This window comes from Acanthisitta chloris, unplaced genomic scaffold (assembly GCF_000695815.1).
Source record: "Acanthisitta chloris isolate BGI_N310 unplaced genomic scaffold, ASM69581v1 scaffold30309, whole genome shotgun sequence".
Classification (NCBI taxonomy): Eukaryota; Metazoa; Chordata; class Aves; order Passeriformes; family Acanthisittidae; genus Acanthisitta; species Acanthisitta chloris.
In genome coordinates this window covers 4270-19088 of record NW_008692516.1, presented here as the reverse complement: position 1 = coordinate 19088, position 14819 = coordinate 4270, and the positions used below count along the sequence as shown (strand labels likewise).

The following is a 14819-nucleotide window of genomic DNA, read 5'->3' as shown; positions in this document are numbered from 1 at the left end:
TCTTAGGTGATCACAGCACAAATAATTTGGTAACAGATCACAGTGCGGTTTCTGGACATAGATACACTGAAACACATGTTCCACTGACATAAACTGATGTGTGTCCATTGCAGTGAAGCTGTGTGAGATTATACCAGGGGTACATATGTGCTTTGGCACTGAAATGTGCCAATGATCTTACATTAATTAGCTGGAACTGAGTGAGAAGCTACTGGAAATCAACACGTAATGTCAGTATTGTATTTGCATAGAGCAAAACTAATGCAGTGCATATTGTGCTTCACTGTCCAGATCAAGTCAGGTGAACTCACCCTTGTCCAGCAGTGATGCTAAGGTGTATTTTCTGATAGGTTTGTTTTTTCCTGCTCCTGTTTATTTTCTAGGAGCAGCTGTCTCAGGTCCTTGATGCCATGTTTGAGAGGAAGGTGAAACCGCAGGAACATGTGATTGACCAAGGTGATGATGGAGATAACTTCTATGTGGTGGAGCGGTAAGCAGCTGTGCCTTTGAAATATGGAGGATGTTTCTTTTCAGTTTCTTAGAAATAGCAGGGAATGTTAACTGCAGCACAGGTTCTGAGGAAACTTACCTTTTGCAGTCATTGCCTCTTCCTTTGATCTTTCTGTTTTCCCCTTTAGTCCCCCACTGACTTTTGGGTCATTTGCTCAGAGGCAGTCAGAGCTGACTGAGGTGGACATTTCAGACCTGCTGGGCTTTAGCACATTCTGTGTGGCAACTCAAATAACTCTGAGGGGAGAGCCACACTGTGAGCTTTGAGCTTGCCTCTGGTTTGTTCAGTTTTTGTGCCCATCAGCATATGCACAGTTTAAACCCAGCCATATCACACCCTCCCTCCAGACCAGGATATGTGTTTTTCCTGAAGAAAGGAGGGGGAAGAGCAGCAAAAGAAGCCACGTGGGAAGGGGAAGGATAGGGGATTATTGTGGAGAAGGAGAATATAGGAAATAAAAATCCATGGTAGTGGCTACCATGGAACAACCTGGACATTGTCCAGTTAGTTTTGATCACTGACTCCAGAGGGACTTGGGGTTACTTTGCCTCTGTTGGTCATGTGATTTCTGTTTGCAGAGTTTAAGGTGCCACTTTGCAATTTGTTGTGTCAAGCAAATTCACATGATGATTTTGGGGATCACATTTATGTGCAGCAGGCACATAACAGATACATGTGTGCATGCACATTTTGTGTATCTTTTACCCTTTTGGAAGCCACTGGCTAATGTTACTTTTAATCGCTCTATTTAAAGAATAATTAAGGACACAGATTTATTTTCTCCTGCAGAACTGCAATATTAAGCAGAATATTACTGAGTGATTTATAAATGTCTGTTGGAACATGATCTTAGGAAATAGCTTTTTTGATGCACTCTTATCTTGCTTATCACTGAAATAATGGCACCATGAACATTTCATCAAATGCTTTCAAAGCAGCTCTTCAAGACAGTATGTTGCCTTTGGAATTGTCATTTAGGCTGTGTTTGAGGAATTTGCCAAAGAATTTCTGGTTAGACATTGTTCATGTTAAGTGATCCTTGTCCAGTTTAAAGACATTCCCCTTTCTGATTAGTGGAGTAACATAAGGCTACCTCAGGTATAATCTCACCATATGCCTGTTCCCCTGTCTACCACTGTGACAACCCATACCATCCCATTAGCTTAAACCACTGCTCCATTTCTACACCCAGTTGTCTCCCCCAGCTGCTCTGCCTCAGTCCAATGCCATGTCTTTGGCTAGACAGGACAAATTCCTTCTCTTGCCACATTCACTGCAGAGATCAGACTGTCCCAGATAAGAGTGAAGTACTGCAGGTCAGAACTCGTGGGAGTCAGACACCAGCTCTGCAAAGATGAGGTCCATGCAGGGCTGTGGTTCCTAATCTTGAGGAAACTTAGTCTGGGAACCTCTCAAAAATGTTAGATACCATCTGCCTATTTTAACTTGTTTCTGTGTAAGGCTCTTAGCCTGTTGGTTACTAAAAGCTTTCTCTGCTATGAGTTCTAACTTAAGCGAAGTGGAACCTTATCTTAGATACTCAGGTAAATGCTTTTATGGTCTCTGTTCTAGAGATGTAATGTGTTTCCACAACAATTCTTTCTATCACTGGAAGTTTTCAGGCTTTCAAGTTTCAGTTTTGTTTTACACTCAAGTTATAAAACACCAATAACATAAATATGTTGCCAAAAGTACCTGCAAGAAAAGCTGTAGAGTGAGGGAAATTGAACTCAGTGTTATCTAGTGGTACAGCACAGCAGTGTTTGCTGTGAACACTAACTCAGCTGCAACTCCTGTTGGCTGTTCAGTTATTAGAAAGACTTCTACAGTTAGGAATTTTCAGTCCTCTGTCCCTTTCCAGTTCTCCTCCACTTCCTCCCCTCTCATTTTTTCATGCAAAAGAGTGGCAGGATACTGGTCGTGTGGAAAGCCACAATATTTCCGCTCATTTGCAAGTGCAAGTTCAGAGGAGTCTGACTCCTTCAAGGTACCAGTAGGCATGTCTTGTTACTCTAATATAAGTAATTAATGCCTAGATATCCCTGAGGATTAGTTTCTCTCTGTCTGAATGAACAGTGACTTAGTGTTCTGCACAGGCCTTTTTTCCCCAAAATGTTGTAATACTTCCTCAGCAGTTCACGTGTGTCTGACTGTCTTTTACCCCATGCAGAGGGACAGCAGGCAATGCTATTTAGTGCCCTGTGCATGGGAGGGGAGAGCTCAGAGGGATGTGTTGCATGGCTGAACATTAGTATGCTCATCGCTGCTGAGGAGGCACCTGATGAGTCTCTGCTGATTGAGCAGTTATCAGTCAGGAGGGGCAGCACTGGCCTCTGTTGCCTCTTGGAACAGACTGATCCACAATCTTGCTGAGTTGCCCTCTTCTGCTTTTCTGCTTTTTTTTTCTCGGGGTTTTATATTTTTTCATGTCAGTACTTTTCCTTTGAGTCCTTGAGCTCCTAACGATCACCATCTCAACAATTACACTTCGGTCTGTTTTTATTCTTCTTATCTTGCAGGGCTTTAGCTCACAGACTGTCTCACAGCTAAACAACAGTTTTCTCAAAGCTGAGCCAAGGTCACCCAGTGTTGCCTCACTAGTTTAGTCTTTGGCCCATAGACAGCTGAAGGCTACGTGGCTATAGTTATTTGGAAATATACGTGGCTAGTAAGTGACTGCCAGGCTGAGGGATGGGAAAAAGTTCTTGTGTTTGATTAAGGTATTCACATGGCTCTTCTAGATCAAATAAACCAGTTCTGGAGATTGTTGCCCCTGGTGCCTCTCAGAGAATCATTAAATATTAGGCATTACAAGAATTAGTGACACTTTCCATCAACACTATTCCCTTTCTAGTTTACTGTAAGTATGGTTTCTTACTCTGTCTCCTAGGTGTAAGTATAAGAAGTGCCTGGTAAAGATATTATGCAGCCTCATGTACCTTCCCTCCTTACCTAGTGCCATTTCTGGTGATTCCTTTTTTTTCTTATGTGCCTGGGAGATAATACCATTCCTTCTGACAAATATCTAAACTCCTAGGGAAAATTTTCTATGTGTTCATCTGCTTAAAGCCATGAAGGTGTTCCCTACCTGCATTTCTCCAGGGCATGCCACAGCATTGTAAAGTCTCTTAGCCCAGTGGCTACTCCCTGAATCATCTCTGCTGCCATAGCTAAAAATTAATCAAGCCTACTCAAGCTGTATTTTTAAATTATTGTTTAAAGCTCCAAGCATGACAGTCCTGAGCGTGTTGCAGACACTTGTTTGACTTCTAAAGAGCGTCCTTGGTGTGCACAGCCTGTTTCTTCATAGGCAGTGGCTGTGGTGGTTTGATAGAGATTTGTCCTGAGCTTTGACTTGCTGGACTTGTACCTGCATCTTCATTAGAGAGGTCTTTTGATTCTTTGCAAATTTTTGGATATTGTTCCCTTGGATTTATTACACTGTAGGAAGTGTGCCTCATGGAGAACAGGGTGAGAGGCCTTTCCAATTTAAGTGGGTTATAGCTGGGTATAAATCAAATGCAAGGAGACTTCTGGTGCTTGGACACTTTGCTCTTGATCTGTTCAGAGATCTTGGCTAGATGTCAGTGGTTTTCGAGCATCTTGGGGTTATGATACAGACATACCATTAAGCTGGACTTGAGACAAAACCACAGTAGCAGGTGAGCAGTTGGAGTGAGTGTGTCACAAAGGTCCTGCAGCAATGTGGTCACTGAGAAAACAGGGAGAGATGGATCCGAGTCCCTCTAGAGAGGCCTCACTGGGTAACATGCTGAGAGGTGACACTGTTAATGAAACTACCTCTCACCATGGCCAGAACAGCAATGGCCAAACACTCTGCAGACGAAACCAAGTAGATCCTGCCCATATCTATCAGGAGTGAAATGCTTTATTAAGAGAGAATTATTGTGAAAATTAGAAGAAGCAGCTGAGAATTAGGCAGGTGGAAAGCTCAGTAAAGCATGTTCCATCTCTCAGACCAATAAAAGGACTCTTTGTGTAACAGCAAAAAGCTGTTTTTAAGGTTTGTACTGGAATGTCGTCTAATAAAAAGTGTCTATTCTGTTGTTTTCCAGGGGGCTGTATGATATTGTTGTAGCGAAAGACAACCAGTCGCGTTGTGTGGGCCGCTACGACAATCACGGCAGTTTTGGGGAACTGGCACTGATGTACAACACTCCTAGAGCTGCCACCATTGTTGCCACAACAGAAGGAGCCCTCTGGGGACTGGTAAGCGAAGGAAGTTGCTCTCATGTGCATAATACTTGTAACACTAACTCACCGTGTCCAGATCTTCTCTTGGTATGGCTCCCCTGCTCAAAGCTATTTTATCTCGATCTGTTATCTCCTGGCATGATAGATCCATTGTGCAAATCTTTTGGCTGCCTTTCGAGAACAACGTGTCTGTAAAAACTCTATCACTAGTTCTATCTGTCCCTTTATGGTTTTGCATTAGCTGTAATTGTGGCTTTTGTTAGGAGGGGGAAAAAACCCTGGCTTTGTTTTCATCCTGCAGAGGACAGTGGATGCATTAATGCATGTTTTGTTGGAAGGAGGAAACAATATCTACATGGTGTTCTTTGTTTTCAACTCACCTTCTTACCATTTGTCTGCTTTAAGGGGAATGAGAAGGTGTTAAATATCTTCTTGAGGATGCCAGTAATTTGAAGAGGTCAGAAAACTGCCCAAAGCTTTGATTTCCTTCACAATAAACTGTTGGATGTTTCTGGTCCCTTTCTGTTACCTTGGAAGAGGTTCTAGGGTCAGCATGACCTACGAGATACCAAGCTAAGTGATGGTGTTGCTCTGTCTCTAGCCCAGCAGTGTTGAATGTGAAGCTGTGGTTTCCTTTTTTAGTTCTTTGCTCTGTACTGTTTGGATAGGGTTATTTTCACAGTGCTCTTACTCATCTGTGAGGGTTCACATAATAAGTGGATTGTGCGATCAACGGAGCCTTTGAAGCCACAAGTGTTGTGTGCTCTGTGCTCCTCAGCAGCTATCACTAGGGGTTGGCCATGTGTTGTGACCTTGATTATAGCACTGATAAGCTGCTACACATGGCTGCTTATGCAGTCTCAGCCTTGCTGGGAGATATGACTTCCCTTTCCTTTGTGAGCTGAAAGAAGAGAGTTTGGTAAATCAGCCAGGGAGTAATGTCAGAATCTAATTTCTGGAATGAGACAGAACAAAGCAGCTAACTACAAACTGAGCTCATTCATAAAAGGAAGAAAATGAGATGATGATTCTTTGTTCCAGTTTGCCTTTGAAAAGAACTGCACGAATTGGGCTAATTTTGGGTTTGGTTCTTCTGTGATTACATTCGCTTAATTAGCAAGGTGTAGTTGAACAGGGACCTCTTGCTAGTCATCTGTCCTGTGAGTATTTTATGAACTAAGGCTGCATTTTCCTGTCAAAAATTTTGATTATTTCTTCCAGTTATGCTGTTGTTGCCATGTTTTGTTGTACTATTTTGTGTCTGATGTAATTTAAATGTATTTTTATTAGCCTGCAGAAGTCATTGCTAAAGCTCATGAGTTATCTGCCATTTAGGAAATGTGGATTCCTCCTGCTGCGTTGCAGACTTAGGATAACAGAAGCCTGGAAGGCTCAGGCACAAAGCAGTTATCACAGTGGGTCTCTTCTGGAGCAGGGAAATGTCCTCAGCCCTTGCTAGTGAGTGTGCCTGGGGGAAACCTCACGATCACACACACTTCCTTTGTGGCTCTGCCTTTTTTGTTCAAATACTGCTGCTTCTCCTCCCTCACAGATACTCTAAAGTAGATGAATTCTGGGGTTTTTTATGCTTTTGCAATTCCCCTGACCATTTCTGCGTGTTTCTGCTTCTCCAAACACCAGCATTTAAAGAGACGTCTTACCAAAAAAAAAAAAAAAAAAAGAAAATCCCTTATGCTTTACCATCTCTTGCTCTTCTTTGGATAACAATAAATCTATCCTGCTGTTCATCTTTCTCATCCTGTGACTTTTATATTCCACTGGTATCACCTGTGTCAGGCCTTGTTTTAGGTTACAAGTATCTGCAGTCTGCATCCCATAAAACATAAAAAGTGTGTCCCCCAAAAATCCCATAAACATGAAAATACCTCTTCACCTCAAAACGTTGCTGCTTAAGGTATCAGCTGATGCGTTCTGAAAACGAGCTCCCAGAGGAATGGCTCTCAGGATTTAGGATGTTTCTGCTAATTGTGGCTTTTCTTTTCGGCGCCACTTTCCTAACCAGATTTCTGCTCCTTCCCTCGACGTTCGGGGCTCACCTCGCCCTCCCGCGCCGGGCGCCGAGCGCCGCCTGGTGGCCTCAGGGCCGCACTGCGGGCATAGGCTCAGGGCCGGGCCGGGCGTTATTCCCCGTACTTGGGCTTCAAAAACATACCGAACAGTTTTTCCATCAGGGAGATGCTTATGCGACACGCGGACAGCTGTCGGCTAGGAAGTGCCCCTTGTAAAAGCTGGCGCTCGCATCTGAGAAGGTGGAGGAGTGAACAAGCCTGTTGCTGTTTGATGTGCTGTTCTTGATCTATTTGAGACCAGGATAAATCTCCGACTTACTTTTGAAATCTGTGACTCGAGTAGAGAAGAATCCAATTCAGACTTAGTCCTGCAGTTGCCTTAACAAGTGTTGGAAATTCCAGTTTCCACTGGCTTCAGCAAGAAGAGCTAAAGCTCTTCATTGTATGCAGAAGCATGAAAGATGTATTGACAAACAGGCAAACAAACCCCCAGAGCTCAGCCCTGAAAAACAGCACAATGTAGACTGAAAATTGAATCCTTAAGTGCTTATCTGAGAGGGAGCAGGTCATAGAAGCATAGAATCAGCCAGGTTGGAAGAGACCTCAAAGATCATAGAGTCCAACCCTACCGTGGTTACTAGACCATGGCACTAAGTGCCACATCCAGTCTCATCTTAAAAACCTCCAGGGATGGTGAATCCACCACCTCCCTGGGCAGCACATTCCAGTGCCTGATCACGCTGTCAGTAAAAAAATCTCTTCCAGCTCCGTTTTTCAGTTTGCTATGGCCAAAAGTTCTCTCACAGGAGCTGTCACAGTCACTGTTGTGGTGGATATGGTATTGCTTGAACACTTGGCTTCTCAGCCCTGGTGTTTGCTGTAAATACTAGTCCATGTCTGCCAGTTCTTTCTCTGCGTTTTGGGGAACAGAAATAATGTATCTCTTTGTGCTGTTTCTTGCAGGATCGAGTGACGTTCAGGAGAATTATATTGAAAAACAACGCAAAGAAGAGGAAGACGTATGAATTATTTATTGAGTCTGTGCCCCTGCTTAAATCCTTGGAGGTAAAGTTGCTCAGAGACATCTACATCAAATGCTTGCATTAGCACCAGCTCCACAGTCAGCGTTTCTGCTGTGTCAGAAATTTATGTCACTTTGGCTTAGAATAAATATTAAGGGCTGGTATCACATTTACTACACAACTTAATTTGCATTATTGAAGTTGTACAGTGGTTTGGGTTTTTTCTGATCCTTCAGTCACAGTGATTTGCTGATTTTTATCTCAGTCTGAGTTTTTTGGAAATAGGTATACAAAGTAACCCCATGAAACAAAAAACATCTGTACGTATGCCCGAGAACAGGTATCAAAGTGCAGATTGGAACTCAAGGTGGTGGTTTCCTATGAGGGTGTGATGCTGAGGTATTGATACAGTCAGTGGGACGTTTGGCCTTTATCAGCCGTGAATGGTTTTAGATTTAAGACAGATGTGAGCTGTGGTAGGTCTTGCTTTAACCTTAGCTGATATTCAGGAGGTAAAGAACAGGTGAAAGGGAAGCATTGCTACTGGGAGCAAAGTGACAGGTGTCATGTTGGTGTGTGTGGTGCATGACTTTAGGAACAATGTGGGAATTGTCAGTTCTGTTGATTCAGCCTCTATCTTCAGAGAGCTCTCAGAACTGTACCAACCTGCTTTGACACTAGGATGTGTCTGTCTTTGCCTTATACCATAATTTAGTTTTTCTTTGTTTTCTCATCATAAAAATATTTTAGAGTATTAATCTTTAGTATTTGAGAAGAGCTTTTAACCCCTTTGGGAGAAGATTACAAAATTGCAGAGTATCATTGGGTGCAAATAACAGCCTCTAATATTTATTATTTTGGACATACGTTGTAGCTGTGGAAGGGGTAAATTGCACAACACCTTCTCCCTCAGTGCCTGGCTTAAACTGGTTCCATCAATGTGGCTTTTTTTTGAGCACAAAAATGACTCAAGTATTTAAAGATACAGAAAAATAGCTCATTAGCACTGAATGGCTTTTGGCATGACACATTGCAGTTGAATCATGCATGGACCAGAATTTGGTTTCTCAAACACAGGCAAGACTAAGGTGCATTTTGGGAGTGAATGGATTGATTACAACTGAATCATCTGTTGAGATATTCATTATAACTATAGGATTTTCTTCCTTTCTTGGTGTGTTTCTTATGCTGCTCTGAAGCAATGGAATTGCTTTGTGGAGTTCTGGATGGGTGGTGGGAAACACTGGAGATAACTGTTCTTTCTGCCTTCTTGTTTAAGAAGGCTCAGACTTCATGGCATGTCAGGTAGTGCCTCCTGCTGGGCACCCTGCTGCAGTGCCAGCTCACAGGTCACAGCCTGTGTCCTCTTCATATCCCCTTCCTTCCCACCCCAGGAATGACTTCTGGGACAGAACACCCCTCACACCATGTTCCAGTATATGGTGATTAACACAGTTTGAAAATGTGTTGCTGCTGTTTCTTATCAAAGATTGTTCTTAGGAAGTTTGTGGCATTTTTCTGAGTGCTTTCTCCAGATTTTAACTGAATCTTAAAGGAAGTGATTTTCCCCCCCCCCCAGCCCTTTGCTCTCAACTGGCCAAATCAGTTACTTTTTGTAACTTTGGAGGTAAGAAGAGCACAGGGATGGGACACTGGACAAACTTCTTTCCCTGTTGATTATGGTAGTTGTGACTGCTGTGTCCATTGCACCAGTGTAACTTTGGGGCTGTATTTCTGTATTGTGTGTTTGTGTGTCTCGTGAGTGCCTCTTAATTTCAGGAGAGGTCATAGAAGTGAACTGTAAGAGATGTTTATGTTTACTTTTCCTCTTTGTTCCAGGCTTCAGAGCGAATGAAGATCGTGGATGTTATAGGAGAGAAGGTGTACCAAGATGGGGAACGTATCATTTCTCAGGTACCTGAACTCTAAACTTCTTTATCATTCTCCTTCATCTTTTTTTTTTCCTTTTTGGAATCGACTTACTTGGTCCTATTACTTGGACCAACTTGGCACTTATCCTTTTAATACGTCCAATTTATTTAACCACTTCTTGACTGTATTGGGAACAGACAATATGTCTTTTGCTGCAAATTTATTCTTTTGCTTTAATTTCTGGGTTTTTCTTCTCTCATCTGTTTGGTTTTATCAATGGTCTTTGCAAGGTAAAAGGAGTTTCAGAAGCTGAAATTAAATGCCTGTCTATGCAGTTTTCCATGAAAGCCCCAGATAGACTTTAAAGACCAGTTTAAACAACGACTCACAAGCATGTAGTAAAGACATCCCTGGTGCCCAGGCCTGACTGAACAACAGAAACAATTCAACAGGAATATGATTTGGATGGAAGTAAATGAAATAAATCACCTAGTTGGACCCAACTCGATTAATTACCCGAAGGAACTGTCAAGGTTAACTAAACCCACTGTTTTTCCTGAAGCTAAAGTTCTGTGAATTTTTTTTTTTTTTGTTAGTTTGAAACTGGTACTGATGACACACTGGAATGTTGTGTCAAATTTAGCTCAGGGTTGCTTTGCTGCAGAAGTGCTCTAGTTCAAGTAGAAGTTAATGCAAGAAAATCCTTGGCTTACCTGAAATTGCAGGTTCTTGTTTTATAAACAGAATATGACTCTCTGATAATGTCTTGAATAATTAATCTAAATTGCCTTGAATATCAGATTCCTGCATGCAGGAAACTTTAATTTGCTGATAACCAAATACTGTCAAATTACTTCTCTCCGAAAATATCCTCAGTTTTGTAAGCTGAAACTCTTGTTGCTTAAAACCCTGAGAAAACTGAACTCACAGCAAAATCAGAGCTTATAAATTAGTCTCAAAACTGGGAACTCACAGCACCAGTGATCCAATTACACAGTTGGTTTTAATCTTTTGTAATAACTGAATTAGGGACAAGGATGTAATTATCTTTAAAAGGAGGATTAATAGTCTGGCTAGGTCTGGGTGATGGTAATACACTGCTAGAGGTGATGAAATTCTATGCTTGGAAAAGATGTGATAGCTCTTGCATTACAGCAGTCGCATCAGTACCATGAACCTCTTTTCTCTTGTGGATAGTTTTACATTTTAATTACCTTTCTGGAATCTGACCCTTCAGTTAAGGGCAGTAAGCTTTAAAGCACTTGCAAATTGTGAGGATGTTGCCCACTCAGTTTTTTCCTATTCTTTTAAAAAAAAAGAAAACTATTATTTCAGTACTTACTTTCTCAGAAGTTTCCTGAGAGCATTAGTGCATGTTGTGGTAGATGGCAATGGTAAATGAAAAGTTGGCACTGGATGGCTTATGACCATCCCCAGGGAGCTTAGCTAAAGGCCCAATTTCTTCTGTAACTCCACGTTTAAATCTTGCATCATTTTCTCCCAGCCCATGTTTCATACTCAATCTGTAACTTTGTCTACATCCTTCCTATCACATTCTTCACCTCCTTGCCCACTTGTTGTAATGTCAGATTTATCTTTCTCCTCACACTGTTTTAGGGTTTTTTGTCTGAGCTGCTCCCATTCCCTTATCACTTCCTTTTCCAGTCCCATACCAAGCCCACAGGGGCTGGTGTAGAGAGGGAAAGTCCCTTCTGTCACATCCAAAACTTTTAAATTATTAAGTGCTGGAAAGCTCTCCAGAGCAGATGTAAACTGGGATCTGTTGAAGGTTTGCAACATAGTGAGGTAGAAAGAGATGCAAAAAAGGTTGTAGAAGCTCTCACAGGATTGCAGGATGGCTGAGGTTGGAAGGGAGCTCTGGAAGTCATCTCAGCCAAGCCCCCTGCTCAGCTGGGCCACCAGGAGCCCATTGCCCAAGGCCACATTCAGATGGCTTTTCAATATCTCAAGGAACAGAGTCTTTGCAACCTCTCTGGGCAACCTGTGCCAGTGCCTGGTCACACTCACAGTGACTTTTCATAGAAACTGCTGAATCTGGCAACCAGTGGTTTTGAATTCACACCCAGTTATTCAACACCACCTTGTGATATCTTTCTAGAACTTGATATAAAATGACTATCAGTTTTTGTTTTCCCCCACTGGCCCTACGTGACTGACTTCCCTTTAATGACATGATGCTGAGTGCTTTGTTCTTCACCATTCTCACAGCCTTTACACAGCTGTGGTGTCATTCCCCATGCAGATGACTTGCAGTGTGGACTTGCTTTTCTGTAAACTATCCTCTCACTTGCCATGCTCATGCTCTTCAAATGCAGCTCTTCTGGGTTCTGCCGATCTCCTGCTATTTTACCCTGGATTCACTGAGCTTGTGCTTGGTTTAATGGATCCTTCTTTCTGCTGACATCTAGGAACACAGTCACTAAATCAGTGCTTTATTAACATTTGCTTCTGGAAATTCTAGGCCCTGCTCAGTTTCACTAACTATCGCCTACTTGCAGGATCAGAAGATTAGCACAGGACTTTGCTCTATATCACCAATTTCCTTTGCTTTTCCTTTCCTTCTGTCCTCTCACTACTGGTGTGCACTGATAGTTCCATCCCTGTGGATTGCTCTGGTATATTACCCAACCAGTGACCTTTTAATGTTAACAGTCTGAATGTTTGTCAGTTCTAGAAGATGTTTGCACAGGACCCAGTCCAGAGTGAATGTGTTAATACCATTTATACATACTTTTACAGTCAGGTACAATCTCATTTATTTTCCCTTTTTCCCCCCACAGGGTGATAAAGCAGATTGTTTTTACATTGTAGAATCTGGTGAAGTAAAAATCTTGATTAAAAGCAAGGTGAGTTCAAATGGGGTGATTAGGCTTTAGGTCAGTCCCTGATTTGATTAATACTGGAGATAGTAAAAAGCCTACTCTGACTTATATTAATATAGTATTTTATGATGTTTGTCATCATTTCTTATGGATGTGAAGGGTTGTAAATCCCCACACCTGTTCCGAAGTGGCCAGAAGTCACTTTACTGAAGTGGATAAGTCTTGCTTGTATCTTCTGCTCTGCAGACTAACTTGATAGACTCTCCTTGGCCTTAAGGGTGGAGATGAAACTTTTCTTCTATGATGATAGAAAACTGCAGCCTACAAAATGCAGGGTCTGTTATGCCTAGTGACACACTGGATGTTGGTATTTGAACAGGTCTCCCCACAGTCTGAAGCAGCCTTAGGGGGAGCAGCATGTGGTGCAGGATGAAGTCTGTGTTAGGCTAATGTAACAGCAGTTCCAAAGCTGCAGCAGTAAATATCTGCCAGTCTCAAAGCTTGTGGGTTGGCACATGCTTTTGTCAAACTTCCAGTGGAACATGCTTAGAGGTGTTTGACCAGCACAGATCATGACTTGGGAATCCCTGGGTTACAAGTCCCACACCAATGAGCTGTTGCACATGTGTAAGGAATCTGGGATTGGCTGGAGTCTTGTACAGGACAGAACTGTGTGCAAGTAATGGAACTGTGCTGTTTGACAGACTATGACGAGTAAAGAAGCTAACCAGGAGGTGGAGATCGCCCGGTGTCACAAAGGGCAGTACTTTGGAGAGCTTGCACTTGTTACCAACAAACCCAGAGCAGCCTCTGCCTATGCTGTTGGGGACGTCAAATGTTTAGGTAAGCAGATGCTCTGTGTTTCTACTTACCCTTTGCTGGTCTTTGCTTATCTTGTGGACCATGGCTGAGTGAGCCATTCAAAACCCTGAAGCCTTCTGGTAAGAGGGAAGCAGCATCAGCTTCTTGTCTACAGCTTGTTTGTCACACACAGTCTGCAGATGATCTTTTAATGCCAGTGTGGGGTGTATTTGGCTCCTGTATTTGTCCCTGAGGTCAGGTGTGTTCCATCAATCTTGCTTCTCCAAATAATACAGAGAGAAATCAGAGACACAATTTCTGTTTCTGTGGCTTCTGTTGAAGCCTCAAACCTGTGGGTTGTATTGGAGATCTGTGTTCTGAGTTTAACACCAGATTGGTATGTGGTGTCCTTTTTGACCAACAATCTTGTGTTCACCTCTGTTCTCTGCAGTCATGGATGTGCAAGCATTTGAGAGGTTGCTTGGACCCTGCATGGACATTATGAAGAGGAATATAACACATTATGAGGAGCAACTGGTGGCAATGTTTGGCTCCAGCATGGACCTGATGGATCCAGGGAATTAGGCACAGGGTACCTCAATGCCTTCTTAGTTCAAGACACAGAACAGCCTCCTATCAGCAACACAACTCACAAGGACAACAGACACTACGGAACAGTTACTGCTGCTGTTTTCTTGGGCATTTTAGAAACCATAAACAAGTCTCAGCACAGATGGATTGCTCACTCCCTGCCTCCACTTTGCTGCTGATACTTCATTATTAGACCTAGATTAAAGATGATTCTAACCCTATGTTCACTTACTTGGTTCAGAATGGCGTCTGTCCAACAGTTCAAGTGCCTGATACGAAACCCAAAGTGTGCAAGATAGAGAAGCTTCCTTCCTTCTGGGTGTCACTGTTGGGATAAATTTTCCAATCAGATTCTGTAGTGGGGGTTGCCTGTTCTGCAGAGGCAGCCTGTGGAATACAAAGCCTTTCACGGGCTGATAACCTTCATCTGATGCTTTCCTTACACAATGTCAAATTTGCTTTTAATTGTAGCATCTGGGTTTGAAGTTAAAGTATCAATGGAGCCAGTGAATAAGATGGCACTGAAGATGTTGTCCACCTGCTGAGAGCAGCAGGTGCTATATAGCTCTTTAAACCAAGTAAATTGAGCTGGGGACATGGGAGAGTCTGCTTAGCAACCAAATGCAGAACATGAAGCATTACTATATTTTAAGTGTTTTCTGAGCAGCAAAGAAAATTGTTATATTCTATGCTGCCCAAAAAAGTGCAGTGGTTCAGATCAAATAGCCTGAAGGTTTCATAATTGTCATCTCCCCAAATTTGCTCCTTGTTCCTGCTCAGCACTGAGTACATGTGTGGTGAGATCACAATCTATGACCTTCTGTTGCTTACAGAGATCCTTTATACTGTTAGATTTCCCAGGGCGCAGTTGTTGACTGAGTCAGTTTTAAAGCTTTTTCAGGAGGTGAATGTTTTGTAATTTAAATGAAGATTA

At 42.5% G+C, this 14819-nt stretch overlaps 1 protein-coding gene across 1 annotated transcript in view; it reads left to right on the top strand.

Moving 5' to 3' along the window:
* PRKAR2A (protein kinase, cAMP-dependent, regulatory, type II, alpha) overlaps positions 1 to 14370 on the top strand; it is a gene marked incomplete at its 5' end in the record, with an annotated part of 34387 nt that extends 20017 nt beyond the window's left edge. Inside the window, 7 exons of the mRNA XM_009082708.1 lie at positions 384 to 490; positions 4588 to 4741; positions 7720 to 7821; positions 9618 to 9692; positions 12452 to 12517; positions 13198 to 13336; positions 13746 to 14370. Coding sequence (XP_009080956.1) covers positions 384 to 490; positions 4588 to 4741; positions 7720 to 7821; positions 9618 to 9692; positions 12452 to 12517; positions 13198 to 13336; positions 13746 to 13879 — 777 coding nt within the window. The remainder of the gene's footprint in view (positions 1 to 383; positions 491 to 4587; positions 4742 to 7719; positions 7822 to 9617; positions 9693 to 12451; positions 12518 to 13197; positions 13337 to 13745) is intronic.
* Positions 14371 to 14819: the final 449 nt, after the last annotated feature.